Source organism: Triturus cristatus, chromosome 2_1 (assembly GCF_964204655.1).
Source record: "Triturus cristatus chromosome 2_1, aTriCri1.1, whole genome shotgun sequence".
NCBI classification, from domain to species: domain Eukaryota; kingdom Metazoa; phylum Chordata; class Amphibia; order Caudata; family Salamandridae; genus Triturus; species Triturus cristatus.
Window position 1 is genome coordinate 439,637,492 of NC_140581.1, and position 16,880 is coordinate 439,654,371.

A 16,880-nucleotide genomic window follows, 5' to 3' on the forward strand; every position below is an offset into this window, starting at 1 on the left:
GGGAGGCTTTCAAAGTGGTTCTTAGAGGGGAGGCCCTCTCTTTTATTGCCAGTGCCCGGCGGCGTGAGCGGGAGGAGGTGACCCGGTTGGAGGCCGAGATTGCGGAATTGGAGGGTGACCTGGGGAACGGGGTAACAGACGCCAAGTTACATGTTCTGCAGTTAAAGCAGGCGGCCTACCGGGCCCTCGTCACGGAGGCGGCCAGGGGCCTTGGTAGAGAGCAGCAGGGGCGCTTGTATGATGTGGGTGATAAGGCCGGTAAATTGATTGCGTGGTTGGATAAGAGAGAGAGAGCGAGCCGAGTGGTGCCTTTGATTGAGAGTGTGGATGGTGCGTGTGCCACGGAGCCGGAAGCCATTGTCTCCTGTTTCGCGGATTATTTCCGCGGAGTCTACTCCCCTGCTTCTCCCTGTTCGGAGGCGGACTCCCGTGCCCTGCTTCGGGATATTGCACTCCCCTCCCTTACGGCGGAAGACAGAGATTCGCTAGACGTCCCTCCCACCTCGGACGAAATTGCCTCGGCTATTCGCTCGATTTCATCCGGCAAGGCCATGGGCCCCAATGGCATTCCCATTGAGCTAGTTAAGTTACGCCCGGATGTGCTGTCACCCCACCTGCGAGCGATGTTCCTCGCGGCCCACTCGCGGGGCTCCCTCCCGCCGGACCAGCGTCTGGCCACAATTGTGGTAATCCACAAGGAGGGGAAGCCCCGTGAACGGGTCACATCCTATCGGCCGATTTCGCTTTTGAACGCGGAGCCCAAAATCCTCGCCAAGGGGTTGGCTAACCGGTTGGTTGGCGTGGTGGGCGATTTGGTCCATCAAGACCAATCGGGCTTTATCCCACACCGCAATACGGCTCTTAATCTACGGCGCTTGCACGGCGTGCTCGCGCGTGTCCCATTTGTGCGGGAGCCAGCCATCTTGGCGTCCTTGGACGCCACTATGGCGTTTGATACGCTCGAATGGCCGTATCTCTGGGCGATGCTCGCGAAGTTTGGGTTCGGCCCGGGTTTCATCAGCTGGGTCAAATTACTATATTCGGGCCCGATGGCGCAGGTGGTGGTGAACGGGCGTGTGTCGACCCCGTTCGCGCTGGGGCGGGGCACGCGACAGGGTTGTCCCCTGTCGCCTCTTCTGTTCGCCCTGGCCCTGGAGCCCCTGGCGGAGTGGCTGCGGTGGCACCCTTCCATCCGTGGTCTCCGCTGGACCCCCGAGCACGAGGACCGCGTGTCCCTCTACGCGGACGATATCCTTTTGTATCTCGCCTCCCCGCGCAAGTCCCTGATCGTCCTAGTTGATGTTCTGCGCTCCTTCGGTCGCAACTCAGGCCTAGTCATTAACTGGGCGAAATCCTGCGTCTACGTGCTTTCCGGGGAGGCTCCGGTCCTGCCGCGGGACTGCCCGATCCAGATTGCCTCCCAGGGTTTCCGGTACTTGGGTATATATATCACTCTTGACCCGGAGGCCCGCTATGAGCGGAATCTGCTGCCCCCTCTCCAGCGTTTGAAGGAGGATGTGGTGCGCTGGCGGCGTCTCCCGCTCTCGCCGCTCGGTCGAGCGGCCTTGTTTAAAATGATGTCCTTGCCGCGCTTCCTCTACGCCCTCCAGAACACTATGGATATGGTCCCGGCACGCTACTTTCGTGAGGTGGAGGGCCTTCAGCGGCGCCTGTTCTGGGACGGGAGGCCGCGTATTGCTCTGGCTAAACTGACGCTCCCGTGGTACGATGGAGGGGTCGCCCTCCCGGACATTAAACGGTATTACTGGGCCTCCCAGCTAGCTGCAATTAATCATGGCCTTTACGGGCCCGCCCTAAACCCGGCATTCGAGATGGACAAGATGCTCCTGCCCGGTGGAGACTACAATCGAGCGCTGTACTCTGGTGCGCCTGGCTCCCGTCTGACGGGACCGACGCGTGTAATGGTGCGGGTTTGGCACGCGGCTAATGCAGCTATGGGGTGGAAGGACCGTTTGACCCGGGCGTCTCCACTGTATGCCTCTGAGAGACTGGGCTCCCTGTGGACATCGAAGGGCTTCGAGAAGTGGGACACGATCGGAATCAGCACAGTGGGGGATCTTTGGACGAGGGGGGGATTCAAAACTTTTGAGACGCTGCAGGCGGAGTTCCAGCTGCAGGGCAGTGAGTACTTTCGGTACCTGCAGGTCCGCCATGCGCTGGGCTCCGTCTTCCCGGATGTTGCATCCATTCCGGAGTCTTCCCCCCTGGAGGACAGAGTGCTGGATGGCCATGTCCCGGACAGCGCGATCTCCCTCATATACAAGAAGCTGATTAATGATAGATCGTGCCTGTTAACTAGTCTACGCGAGGCTTGGGTGGCCGACGGGCTGGAGCTGGACGACGAGGATTGGATGTCCGCGGTGGCCTCTCCGAAAGAGGTGGCCATCCCGGCTCGCCTTCGTTTCGTCCAGCTCAAGATTCTTCACCGGGTCTACGTGACGGGGCCGAGGCTTCTACGTATGGGTTTTGCCATGGACGGACTGTGTAAGCGTGGATGTGGTGCGTTGGCGACTTTTATGCATATACTGTGGGAGTGCCCGAAGGTGGAGCGATTCTGGCGTGGTGTGCATGAGGTCCTGCGTGTGGTCACGCGTGTAGCGCTGCTGCCCGAAGCGAGGAGGTGCTTGTTGAATGTATGGGAACCGAATGACTACTCGGTTCCGCAGACGCGGTGGGTGACTCTGGGATACATGATAGCGAAACGTGATATTGCTCAATTGTGGGGATCCCAGAGGCCCCCTGCGGTGTCGGCCTGGAAAGAGCACATGGATTGGTGTATGTTCCGTGAAAGGGTGGTGTATGTGGCGAGGGGTAAGCCTGGGGCGTGGGTGAAAATCTGGGGCCCCTGGAACGCCTACCGTGGGGGCATTTGTGAGCCACCACAGCTGCCGGCTGCCTCGCCTGCTCCGTCTCCCTAGCTGGACCCTCTTGCTCGGCCGCGGGCACGCGGCCCCCCAGTCCTTGATCTCCTCCCATCCCCCTCTTCAGATCTTTCCTGCCAGTCTGGATCCCCCACTATGGAGCAAGTGTTGTCATCTTGAATCTCGGGTTGCCTTGCGGTTGTGGTTTTTTGTTGATGTTGTTAGTCCTTAAAATGAAACCGTACTCTGTGGCAGGACGCCGTGAGGCCTGCACCGTTGATTACTCCTGTGTTTCTACTGTACACCGCTGAGAGACCTTTACTGTCTGTATGTACTATATTTGTGATGCTTTAGCGGCCGGCCGTGCGGTTGTAGGCCCATACCTGTAACCTTTTTATGGATGCAATAAACGGTTTCAAAAAAAAAAAAAAAAAAAAAAAAAAAAAAGAAGGTATTGGTAAAGCAGTTCCTACATATTATAGAATCCTCCTATATCATCTGGATTGGAATCTACCGGAGGAGGTATTGTGGATGCCGGAAGAGACATCATATAGTTGTCCCATTCTGTGAAGTGTCAGGAAGCCCCCCTTCCTCCCTCTCTTCGTCTGAAGAGATTGCATCTTGGAGTGGAATTGACTGTGGAGAATTCAGGGCTGAAAGTACTGTTGGAGTAGTTGTTTGCACTGGAGATCCTGCTGGTGGAGATGGATGTTTGGCAGCAGGCACGGAAGGTGGGAAACATCTGCAATAATTCTCTAACATGAATTGGAGATCCGAGAGTAAGGCTGATGGCATAGTCACCATCTCTTGTTGATATTGCTGATGCCCTGGCTCAGGCTGTGCATAATAGGTCTGGCCATAGTATTCCTGCTCATCTTCAGCTTCACCATCATCATCATCAGGCTGACACTTAACGTGTAAGCCAGATGGACTATAGGCATCCCCAAAAAGACCATCCTCTTCAGAATCTTCTGCTTCTAGGAGATGATTAGGCTGAAGAGGCCTGATTTTACTTGGGGGAGGGGGGGGGGGTATTATGTTCTGGGGCAATCACAATAGTTTTGTATTGTTTGTCTTGTTTTTCTGCAGGTGCATCAGTTTTTGTCATCAGCGAACGTCTCGTCAACAATGGCGATTTGGCCGTTGACAATGATGTTGACGGAGTCTTCGTCGATGGATGGGCTTCTAGCGACGGTTATGTCGCTGTCGATAGAGGTGGACTTGACGATGTCATTGCCTCCTGTGATACCATCATCTTCGTCGACGACGGTATCTGTGCCGAAGACGGTGTCTTTGCCGAAGACTGTAACCTTGCTGACGACGGTGTCTTTGCTGACGACGGTGTCTTCGTTGATGGCTTCTAAGTTGATGCTGATGTGCTTGGCAAGAGTGGCTCCCGGTCAACGACAGCTTAATTAAATAATGTCTCATAGACAACATGGACTTAGATGACGAGTGCTTTGTCAACGGCGAAGATTCTTCCAGCTTTGATGGCGACAACAATGGAATGGTCGACGAAATCGAGGTCTGACTCAATGACAAAAGAGATGTCGATAGAGAGAGCAGTAGAGAATGTAGTCTGCGTCTCAGAAGTGCAGCCTTTCGTTATTGACGATGCTGACAAACCTTTTTTCGTCTGCAGAGAGCTCGTTGACTATCTGTCTGAAGAAGGTTTTTTGAATGTCATTTTGAGCCCTAGAGGTAGTGTTGCAGGCTCAGATACAGTCTTAGATGGCTGTTCTGTTTTTTTAAAAAGCCTTTTTTGCGCTCTGGAGATACGTCATGAGAGGACATTTTGGCGCATTTACTATGAGGCTCTTTAGTTGAGTGCGACAGATTTATCTCCCTTTTGAGGTATCTTTTGAGGTAAATTTTTGAAGAAGTAGACTGCTCACTTTCAGAGTCCCACATGGGATCAGACTTGGTTTTCATTTTTTGGAGACCAATGAGAGGACGCCCTTCACGGTCCCTTAGAGTCTTATTAGAAAATTGCAACATATTTTGCAGTCTGACGCTTTGTGGGACAGGTACAAGCAGTAAATGCACTCCTTGTGAGGGTCTTCTATATATAAACTCTTCTTTATGCAAGTGGCACACTCCCTGAAGAAATTCTTTTTAGCCTTGTCTGACATATTTTAGTCAAACTTGGTGGCAAATAAACATAAAAGATGGAAATATATATCTGTCCAAAAAGTATATATCATAAATACATTCTATCCTGAAGGATGAAGTCCAGAAATCTTCTGTCAGAAGTTGTAGATGTGAAAAGCTGAGCAGAGCGATAGGAAATCTGAGGTACTGGGCTTCTCTCAGAAGGGTTCTAGAGGGTAATTCATGCTGAATGGTTAAGACATAACTTTGGTCTCGTTTTTAATAAGGAGGATGATAGGTTGCTAAACTAAGAGGCCTAGGCCTTTTCAAGTCTATACCTATCATGGTACTACTATGTTAAAGGTACAGGGGACTCCCAACATGATGACGGGGAAGGTTTCAAGCATGTGAATCTATGAAAGTTGCAATACTGGAGTAAAATGTGTTTATCCATTTAGAGTGTAGGAACACCTGAGGCACTGGGATCCCCTGTATCAAATGTTACCAATGACTGTTCTACCTAATATACCTGACCTGTTTTCACCTTCGAAGCTGGACTTTATTTACTTTGTGTCAAAGGTCTACAGGTGCTGTACTTCTACATTTGATTTCATCAGTCTCTCCTAGAATTGTTTGCACCTGGTAAACTTTGCAGCAGTGATTTTGACAACTATTAAAAAAATTCCATATCTGTCTTTTTAGGTCTCGGTGACACAGCGAATGCGCTGTCTCACGAGACATGTTATATATCCTTTGTGGGCTTTAGCCCGCCCTTAGGCTTCCTATTTGCTGGCTCCATCTTCGCTCTCCTATTCTTTTTCCCCATTTGTCCATGACATGCATACGTCATGCCTCCTCCTGTGTTTAGCCCTTCCCCCGTGGGAATGTACCAATTACTACTATCCGTCTACTGCTCCCTTTTTAGCAATTGTTTCAGGAACTACTTTTTTTCTTTGTTGAAGAGCACAACACACTAGAGCTCCTGTTTTCAATCGCTTCGAGCTCCGTGTCTGTAAACAGGCCTGTAAATCTTGTTCTTATCTCGTCACAGTTGCTGTGCATTCAAAGGCCGAGGTCAAATAACAAATGCTGTTTTCTGAGGGCACCTGTTTATTTTTCTTTCTCAGAATTCAAAGTGAGAGGATTTTTCGGACATCCTAAACACATGTTTTCTGAGTGAACTGAAAGAGTCCAGTGAAGCGACAGTGTAGATGGAGTGCTTATTTTTTCACTCGCTTTGAGCTACATTTCTGTAAACAGGCCTGTAAATCTTGTTTTTATGTCATCACATTTACTGCGCATTCAAAGACCGACATAGAATGTCAAACTATGTTTTTCGAGCTGTGCAGAGACTATACTGCAAGAGGTGAGTGATTTACAGACATGGTTAATATGTTCATATTTATTGCTGACGCTGAGATTTTGTCTATGTAGCTTTAAGGAGGCAATCAGGCTGGCAAAGCGGAAGCCTCGCCTTCGGTTCCTCCCGCTTTTTGTCAGCAACCACCCGCAACGCTTTTGCCAAACCAGACAACAAGAACAGCAGTACAGCTGAGTAAACCGTCCCTGCAGATGTTGAGGCCCTCAAAAGACTGTTTGGAAGTTATTCAACTTTTCAAATTGACATAGCAGCCTCTGCATAGCCACACAGATGAGAGCTCAGCACACACTGATCACTCGAGTACGTAACCGCTTTAGTTTTGCGTAAGATGACCAGAAACTATTTAATCCAGGTTTAAGATGATTAGGCCCCTATAATGCAGGCACTGGGCTGCAGCGAGTGCTGTCCTTCCTCCATGGCAGCTATAGGCAGAGCAGCTTGATAAGGTGCCATCCCCACACAGTAATTACATTAGGCAAATGAGGATGTGGCCTTACCACCAGAGTTATTGTCTTTGGAACTGGGGTACTAAGTTAGAGTCTCGGCGTCTGCTCCACATCCTGTGATTCTAAGCAAATCACTGAATGTCCTGTGCCTAAAAATGAATGTCCCTGTGTAATGGAACTGGTGCTCATCTAAAGTGTTCTAGTACCTCCGGTTTGACTTTGCACTGTATAAAGGTATAAATAAAATCACTGGTCTTTTTGACAACCATGATCAGGACAATTTTTGTTTTATACTTATGTTTGACATTTTTAATAGTTCTGTCGCTTAATGCGCATCTGACAGCTGACATGTGCATCAGTTTATAATGAGGGAGTGTAGGAAAGTAGGATCTGCTTTCATGGGTACCCCCACTTTTTGCTGGTGTCATTCTGTTTTCTGACTAGTCTGACTGGGATACTGCAAATCAGGACCCCAGTCACTGTGCTCTCCCCCTAAATTGTATTGTAGTAAGTACTTTGGAACCATCCTAATTGGCCACTGGTACACCCTTCTAAGTCCCTAGTATATGGTTCTAAGGTACCAAGGGTACACCAGGGTTCTCCCATGGGCTGCAGCATGCATTATGCCACCTATGAGAGACCACTCAAACTGTGACTACAGGCCTGCCGTTGCAGCCTGCATGAGCTGGTACTAGCACCACTCACAACAGATCTACGTTTCCTTATATCTGAGGTCACTGCACTTAAAACCTATAAGTCACCCCTTAAGCAGGCCTTTCAATCTTGAAGGCAGGGTGCTTGGTTATACGTGTGAGGGTGCCCTGCATGAGCAGGACACCCCCTAAAAATCCAGGAGCCGATTCTCCAGGCTTTTTAGCTGCGGTCTGTCACTTTATACATTTAGTGGACATCAAATCAATTATGAGCTGTCTAACTATTTATTGGCTGCACCAAAACCAGTCATGTTTGGTATCAAACATGTTGGAATCCTACCCCAACACCGATTCCAGTTTTGGATGTAGGATCCTATGTACTGGGGGGCTCCTCTAGGAAGCACTCCTGTATTCCCGGTACCAGTCTTTCAGGGAATAACAGCAGGCTTGTGCTGCTGCCGATCACAGACACGATTCTGCCCTCCTGCTGCTGAGCCAGGCTTGAGCAGGGGAAGGCAGAACAATAGGTTTCCTGTCACAGGGAAGTGTGACTACCTCCCAGACAGGACTTAGTGAATTGGGCTGGGGTGGGGGTTCTTGCCAGTGCCACCAGACTGCTTTGAAGGGCACATTTGGTGCCCTCCTTACATACTCCAGTTGAAACCAGTTCAGGTATCCTCCCCTCTGTCTAGCTCCTCCTCTAGGAGGGATCCCTGAATCATCCCAACCCTTTCCCTGGGGTAATCAAGGGCTTACCTGTGGGTGGCTCTTCAGATTCGTCGTCGGACAAGATTCAGATCCAAAACCACTTCTACTTCTACTTCTACTGTCTGGGCACATTGGACTTTGTTGGACTTCACTTTTAGAACCGAGACTGTATCTGGAAGACTCCTGTTCCTCCTGGTCTCGTCGTCCTGTCAGTCTTCTGCGTCGTCTGTGCCTGTGCTTCATCCAGGTTCTTCTCCAGGCCTGTCTGCATCAAAGACACCCGAAGGAATCTCCCTTTGAGTGATGGAGTCACTCTGCCTCCATCTGTAGGAACCGCAAATAAGCTGACCGGTCTGCTGCTCCTGACTTCCCTAGGTTCAGCAACACAGGTGGTGGTTGTGTAACTCCCTTGAGTATTGCACTGTCATCTCACTGAGTTTGAGGCCAGTATCCCACGTCAGAACCGCTGGAACAGCACCCCTGTGCACCGTGTCGACTTGTCGTTGCCAAGGCTTGTTGATGCTCTTCTCCATAGATCTTCGGGCTCCAAGAAGCTCCAGCCTCTGGCATCTCTTGCTACCAGGATCTTCGTCCTCACCGCATCCCCTGCAATGTGGCCTGCATCATTGGTGAGCTGCTCGAGGTCCTCTTGCGACTACTGTGCCTGTGAGTCCTCTTGAGGGTCTTCTTTGGCTCCAGTGGGCTCCCCTGCTTGTTCGGGGCCTGCTCTGACTCTCCTGCACTTGGTGAGTCCCTTGGACCTTGCTGGTCCTGACACTGCACCTTCTTCACTTTCCTCCTCTGTTGCTGCTACCAAGGCTTGTAGCTGCTCCCGTGAGACACCGACCATCTGTTCTCGCTTTCCGAAGTGAGGCAACTCTTCAACGGCTCCTAGTCTTCCACAGCCTTGCCTAGTCCTCACAGCTGCAGCGACAAGGTCACTGTCAACCCTCCTGCATCTTCTGACATCGATGGTCTTTGGTCTTCCGTGCCTCCTGGTCACTCCAGAGTAGCATAAACTCTGTCCCCTCTGCTTGCAGGTACTCCTCTTCAAGAATCCACAGTTGGATTCCCCCAGACTCTTTCACCTTCTTTGCCAGCGGCATCTTCTCTGGAGTCCTCCATTTTGGTCTACGGCGGTTTCCGACGTCATATCGCACCTATGCACCCGGCTTCCCTGGTGTAGGTATCCTAGTTCCTGGGGTATCCAAGGGTGGGGTGACTCTCCAGCCTTCCATCATCCACGGGGTTTCTTCAGTATCCTCTTGGAAGGGTCCTTCTTCTGCAAAACTGCAACCGCGACTTCCATATTGACTTGCATTGAGTATAAGGCTGTGTATCCACTCTGCACACAGCCTCTGTGGGGTTCAGGGGGACTTACCTTGGGTGGTTCTTTGGTTCTCCAGCTCTTCTGTCTTCTGGGTCCAGTTCTCATTCCACTTTATTAGTATATGGTTTGGTCCCCTCTGGAGACCACTGTGTGTTTGCGTGACCTACCTGTTCTCCTTTTGAAATAATGTGTGTATTGTGTTTATTTCTCTAGGTAGGAGATATACCAATGTATTAGTGAATGTGTATAATAAATATTATTTTTATAACTACACTGTGTGGTTCTTTTTTTCGTTTAACCTACACTATTTGATTAGTACTGGTAAAGCAAGCTGCTTAACACTCCTTCTGGCCAAGCCTGACGGCTGCTTTCCACAGCTACCATGTAGAGAGCTTTTCAAGGTTGTCTAAGACCACTAAAATCACATAAGGGTTGTCTGGATTAATGCAAGGCGCTGTACTAAGATAAGGGTGCACCATTTACTAAGCAAGCCTCCTACAGGGAGGCAATCTGTTTTTTTTCCTTTCTATCCTTCACGGACTCTCAACCCCTCGGTGTCGCTCCTTTCTTCTCCGAATCACTCCAGTCATCTTTACTACATCTCGTCTCTTCCTTTACGCATGTTTTCTCTACCAAAAATTTCTCTTTCTCTTGTGTCCATACCCCTCACTATGGCTCTGTGCTCTCCCTGGTCTTTATATCCGGGCCATTGTTTGAATGTTAGAAAAGCAGTGTACCATAAGCTCTGCTGTTTAAAAAAAACTCTACTTTTTTTCGTTCCTTCATCCCACTCAGTGCATTATTGTTGATCTGCATATGCAAGAGCTAGTTTGCTTTGACAATGTTTTTTTAGCCATGTTGGCAATCACCCATGTTGCGCAGTCACTGGCTGAAAGTAAGGATAACAAGCATTTGCAATGCAATTGGTCTTGCATTTGTGAAAGTGAGTCCATTGGCGTTGTAAATGACAATGTTTTTTACTTTCGTTTTTTGTTTGTAGTGGAGTGATCATATTTGCATAACGCTCTTGGCATTGGTCTGACCTTGCAGCGCTGGAGAACCAGATAATTGGAATAGATTACAAGGGAGGGAGGTGGAAAATAAATGACACCAATGGAAAAAGGAATTAAAAGAAAGGTGCTTAAGCCACACAGGAGGCTTGTGCCTCACAGTGTGGTGTTGCTAACTGGACACTGGGCCTGAGGCTACAGTTTAGGGCTGGCATGTTTAAGGTACTTGTGTGTTTCACAATGTAAGAAGCCTGCCAAAATGTATATGAATCTACACATTAAAGAAGTCTTTATTGAGCTTCACTGGATAGCCATAGAAGCTTCGCAGTCATCGCTACATGAAAGTATAGGGAAATAAAAACATTCAGCAGCCACACAAGGAAAGTCCTGAAATATTTGGCACTCTCTACTCAAGCAACAACTCAGTTGTCAGTGCTGTAAACATGACAATAAACCAAACAGTCAAGCAGCTTTAAAAGAGCATGTGCTGGCAGTGAGGACATTGACCTGTCTTAATAAGTATGTGTCCATAATACCCACACGCACTGTTACAAGGGGTGTGACGATAGTTGCTTCACATCAAAAATAAAACAAGCTGCGTTTATACCATTTGCTACATAAATTGATACAAACTATGAACATTGTGTTCTTAAAGCAGGCAGAAGATGAGCACCATTTTATAATAGGAAACAATGCATAATGCTGTTACTTGGCATAATGTAAAGTGCTGTCGTGTGACAAGAACAATACTTGTACCAATTGCAGCGTAATGGCCCTAGACCCTGAGAGAATGATTATGGAAAGATGCAAGGAATCGCATCCTCCTCTCCTAAATAAACAAAGAGAAAAAAACATTGCAATGGCTGGCAGCTCTCCCCTGAAAGCGAATCACAATATGGTTAATTGGACTGCTGGGAGAATCAAGTGAAATGCAACAGCTCCTCCTTCAAACATATATCTCACAAAATTAGCAGCAAGATAAATGAACAAGCAAGGCAGCACAGAAGTGGATGCCTACTTGTGCCCCGGGGGAGGGGGGGACTGCTGAGTGCGCGCTCATTAGGAGCATATGAATGCTTTTTAATGCTTTTGCCAGTGCTAGTAGCACCTTTCAAACCACCACATAAATGTAAATGCTAGTTACATAAAAAACACATTTTTTTAAATTGTGTGCATTACTATTAGTGGGTACAAAAATAAACCTCTCGGCCCTACTAACACATAAGTCACACAAACATTTTTCAAGTTACGTGGCAGCACAGAAGTGGATGCCTGGTTCTGCCCCAGGGTGTCTGCTGAGTGCGCACTCGATCAGAGCGTATGAATGCTTTTTTAATTCTTTTTGCCCGTGCTTGTAGTGTATTAAGTTTTTGAAGCCGTTTAAATAGATGCAAGCTTGTTATTATCTTCGAAATAGGAAACTACCGCAAAGCAAGTAATTGTAAATGGAGCGGAGGGCGTTTCTGTGAAGCAGCCAGCGGGAGGACCCGGGCAGGGAGGGCTTAAGCGGGACGTGAACAGGAACACTACTGGAGCAGGGGAAGGCCAACAAAAATAAAGAGTGCTCAGAAAGTACAGTAAGTTACATGAAGCGTAAGAGCACTTGTAACAGAAGCAGTCCGAAGTGCAAAAGGAGGGATTAGTAAGCCATTTTACCCATCAAAAAACGGAATTTACATAGGATAATTAGAGCAGGCAAAAGAAAAGATGGTAAGGGGCTTGAAGCCCATATTCTAGGTGCAAAATGCCTCACAGAGCAGGCATGCACTGCCTATGCTCGATCTATGAAAACAAGCTCTATGTCATTGGCAGCTCTGACCGCATCATAACACTTTTATGAACTTCATTTAATTGTATCTTTGTAGAAAGCTACCCTTGTGCCTCTTGCAGCGAAGAGTGCTTTCATTTTAGGAAACAAACACATGCGCTTGAGTTTGTCTGTAATTCTTGTACAGTGCTTGCTCCATCACCCTAGTCCCACTCTCTTCTGAAGGGTGACAGTGGCATTTGTTGAGTTCAGAGAGCTTGTAATCTGATATTGATGTGCAGATGAAGGGACTAGACTGCTGCAGAGAAATGGCTGACACATCCTGCCCCACGCAGTCGTTCCCCCCGCTGCTCTTTGGAATGGAGGTGGTGGTTGAGGGGGCACATATGAAGAGTACGTGTGAACTGCTCCCTCGCTGTTTGGGGTTTCTGTTGTTGTGTCTGTGAGGGAAATAAAACCGCCTCACACAAACGAAGGTTAATAAATTATCTAGAGTATGTGTTGTTAAAATGTGTGTTAGTAAGCAGCAGTGTACTAGACAATTACACAGTCGTTTGGGAGTGTGAGAGACTATACAGATGGAGAGTGGAATGAAAGTGTGCTTGTGAGAACCGTGTGCTTTGTGTGAGTGCAAAATGGTGTGCCTGTTTGTAAACCGTGTACCGCTCAGAGGAGATATGTATATATGTTTTTATATGTATGTATGTTTATATGTGTGTATGTTTATATGTGTATGTGTATGTGTGTGTATATATGTATGTATATATGCATGCATGTATATATGTGTGTGTATATATATATATGACTGTACTGTATTGCGAATTTTGCACTGAATTAATATCTCTTGCCCCTGAGAAGATATTCACACTATGGATATCGTGTATTGTGTGAGTGCTTTCAATATTTGGGATAATGTCAGTAAGCTAATGCTTTGTTGTCACTTTATTTATGTGGTATAAAGCACTGTCACTTTGAAGCACACTTGCACTTTAAATTATAAAAAACAGCAATGAGAAAAAAATGGTTTAAAAAGCATGTGACCTCCCGTCCCCCTCTTCAGAATTTTGCTGCTGGTTTGGATCCCCCACTTATGGAGCACGTGTTGTCACTTTGGATCGAGGGTTGCCTTGCGGTTGTGGTTTGTTTATGTTGTTTTGCATTAAGAAAATGGAACCGTACTGTGGGCATGGAGCTGTGAGGCCTGCACCATTGATCACTCCTGTCTTCCTACTGTGCACCGCTGAGAAAATTTTTTGCTGTATGTATGTAATATGCTTTTGATGCTCTAGCGGCCGGCCGTGTGGTTGTAGGCCCATACCTGTAACTTCTATAAACTGCAATAAACGGTTTCAAAAAAAAAAAAAAAAAAAAAAAAAAAAGCATGTGACCAATGACCAGCGTGTCATGTGATCAAGGCCCTCCGGGGCTGAAACGCGTAATGGCTGCTACATCGCTGTAAGGAGGAACAATAAACGCACTCTACCGCCAATTTGCTGTGGTCTACGCTCCTTTTTTTGCTCAAAGAGACGAGGAGACTTACGAGGAGTTTGTTGATATATGTATGTATGTGTGTGTTTGTGTGTTCGTTCAAAACCGCTCCAATGGAATAAACCAGTGACGGCACTCCATGCGGCGCGGCATGAACATTTACTTAAATGCTTTCAAAATACAGATGACTGTCTACGCATTTCAGCTCTCACTGAGCCGTGTTCATGAGTGGAATTGCCAGTCAGGACAAGTATTGGAGGTGAGGAAATGAAAGATTTTAAACTGCAGCCACTCTTCACTTGGAGAATAAACATTATAGTATTGACGTGAATTGGTCTCAGCACTTTTTTTGTATGTATATATGTGTGTATGTGTGTATGTATATATTATGCCTAAATGTGATTGAATAGTCTTCAGGTGTGCAATAAACTTTACGCCTCTGTGCGTGAAATAACCATGCACTGTGAGTGAACCGTGTGCATGTGTGTGAGTGAACTCTTTGTAACGTGTGTGTGTGTGTTTGTTTTGATCCATCCATCCATGAAAGTTGCACCTCTTCACATGCTCTTGCCCTTTGCTCTCTCCTTTGTTTTCTTCTCCGGTGGTAGCTGCATGGATCTATGATCAATGATTTACACACAAGGCTTTTATTTTAAAAGAGATATGAAGTAAGCACTTTCAGATCTCGCAGACTTGGGTGAAGGTCTTTGTTTGCTTTTCTTGCACTTGGTTTCCTTTACACTATTTACTGACATCTCATATTCCTCCTATCTTCTTGTTCTTCTCTATTCTTCCGAATCTTTTTCCCAATGTTGCCTCCTCTCTGCCCTCCTTTTCTTCCTACTGCCCCCATCCTCTGGGGCGTATTGCTCACCCTGCCCAAATTTGCTCAACCTACTTCTGTTTTCCAGCGCTGTGCCTCTTTTGCCCCATCTCTGCCTTTTGTGACTAATCTCTGTTTCCACTTCAACAAAGCTGACTAATCTTATCAGCTTCATTTACTTCCCTCCCTTCTTTTGCCTTGTCTTCCTTTTCTCTCTTCTTCCTTTTGTCTCCTCTGCTTCCCTTTGACTCCTCTATACCCGCCTCCTTATGCCTCCTCCTTTATCCTACCAACTCTCCTTTTTATCCATCTCTCTTCCCCCACTTTGGCATTCACTCAGCCACCTTTTGTTTTCTCGCGCCCACATACTACCTCCCATCTGTCCTCTTATGCTCTCCACCTGTGTCCTACTTTTGCCATGCTGTTTCCTCTCTCTTTACCTCCGCTTCACCCCATTTCCTCTCCACTTGACCCCTTATTCTTATGTGCCCATTTTCCTGACGCGCCTTAATTTCCCATTGTCTATTTTCACTGATCAGTTCCATGTCCCTCTCTCACTCCTTCCTGCTTTTCCCAATGCCCTCAAAGAAAGCTCTATAGCTCAGTCAACGCTGGCCACGTCATAACGTTTTTTCTGTTGTTGTTTTTTCCCCAACTTTCAACCATTCATCACAGCAGTGCTACTGTACAAAATGGCTAGAACATATTGACGAAGCCAATAGATCTTGCATAGATGAGACCTATTGGCTTTGCCAATGCGTGTTTACCTTTCCAACTAAATTCAGTATTAAATTCCTTATAGCAGATATTCTAGCAGTGAGAAGGGAGTGGTCTTTGGCTGCAATGAAAGACTCCTTGGCACAAGGGGACTCATTTTGGGACCTTCTAGATGTTAATGAAACTTAAGCACAGCTTCCTGATTGGACATGTGTGCATAATGCCATAGTTCAAAACGTAATCATTAAAGCTAGACCACTGATACTGCACTTGGAAAAATTAAGAACACTGGATCTATCGAGCTTTAAACAAAAAAAAAGAAAACTGTAAAGAACTGATGTTTCTTTTCTTACAAGAAAATGCTTTCTGCACTGATCATCATGACCACAGATGCCCTCAGCAAATACCATCAGTAGAAACCTCCTTTGAAATACATCTTCGGGAAGTCCTTGTTGGTTAAACCATAAATCACTGTACCACTAATTATGCAATGCACTTTGTCCTATGCTTTATGCCCAGGGTTGAAAATCATGTTCGAGGGGAAGTAAATTTTCCTTAATTGCGTACCAGCCTCTACTGGACTCAGGACTCAGTGGATTGAGTTCCAGTACAGTGTTCTGTATTGATTATGAAGCACACAAGTCCCACTTTTATCAAAAGCTACTACTCGTACAATTGGTTTGAATGATAATAATAATGTTCAATTGAGAAATCAGTCTGTGGTGTTCTCTTTAAGAGTAGCAGTGTTTCGTATAACTTCCAATATGTGTGAGAGAAATTGGCTACTGACTGATATTTGTTTTATCTATTTTTTCCAGGATCTCAAACCCAATAATCTTTTACTGGATGAAAATGGTGTGCTAAAACTGGCCGATTTTGGTTTGGCCAAATCTTTTGGTAGCCCAAACAGAGCCTATACACATCAGGTAGTAACAAGGTAAACATTTTACGTTTATAAAATCATACACTGCAGATCTGACTGTTAGCCAATAGAAAAAGATACAGGACGTCCCAGACAAAATCAAGTCGGACAAACCTGATATAACCGGGACCTTTTAATTGCTTTTTGTAGTAGCACTCAATTTCACCTACTGTTCTCAAGTAGTTACACGGTTTGCATATTCTTTGTCCGGTAATCTGCTAAATCCTCTGTATTCTTTATGTATGCTAAGAAAATAATTTGGAAAATATTCCAATGGCAATGCAGTTTTTGTACAAAATGTGTGTTTATTAATTACATTGTCCCTGAACAGTAGGAAAGGAGAGTGTGCATTGTGCAGTTTTAGCAATATTTTACTTCGACATAGAATTAAACGAAACAATGGAAGTCCAGTTTAAATTCTCTGAAGAGGGATGCACTGCATGCACACGAAGTACATAATTTGTTTGCCACTAAATTGTATTTGATCACCCTTTCCACTTTTCTGTCTCCACTTCAGCGTATTTGTTTACCTCAGACCGTTAGACCTTTTACATGCTTCAAAAATACATGTAGTATAAATTGTGGTGCTTGGTTTTGGGACAGACTAGGACTTCAGTTTTATAGCATTCATAATAAAGTCCTCTTGTTGAGGTGTATTTAG

The 16,880-nt window shown here is 46.6% G+C and overlaps 1 protein-coding gene across 1 annotated transcript in view; it reads left to right on the forward strand.

Annotated features, from left to right (window-relative positions):
- The window catches only part of CDK7 (cyclin dependent kinase 7), a 236,933-nt gene that overhangs the window by 101,975 nt on the left and 118,078 nt on the right, over positions 1 to 16,880 (forward strand). The window contains exon 7 of the mRNA XM_085632210.1: positions 16,116 to 16,234. Within this exon, the coding sequence (XP_085488336.1) occupies positions 16,116 to 16,234 (119 nt within the window). The remainder of the gene's footprint in view (positions 1 to 16,115; positions 16,235 to 16,880) is intronic.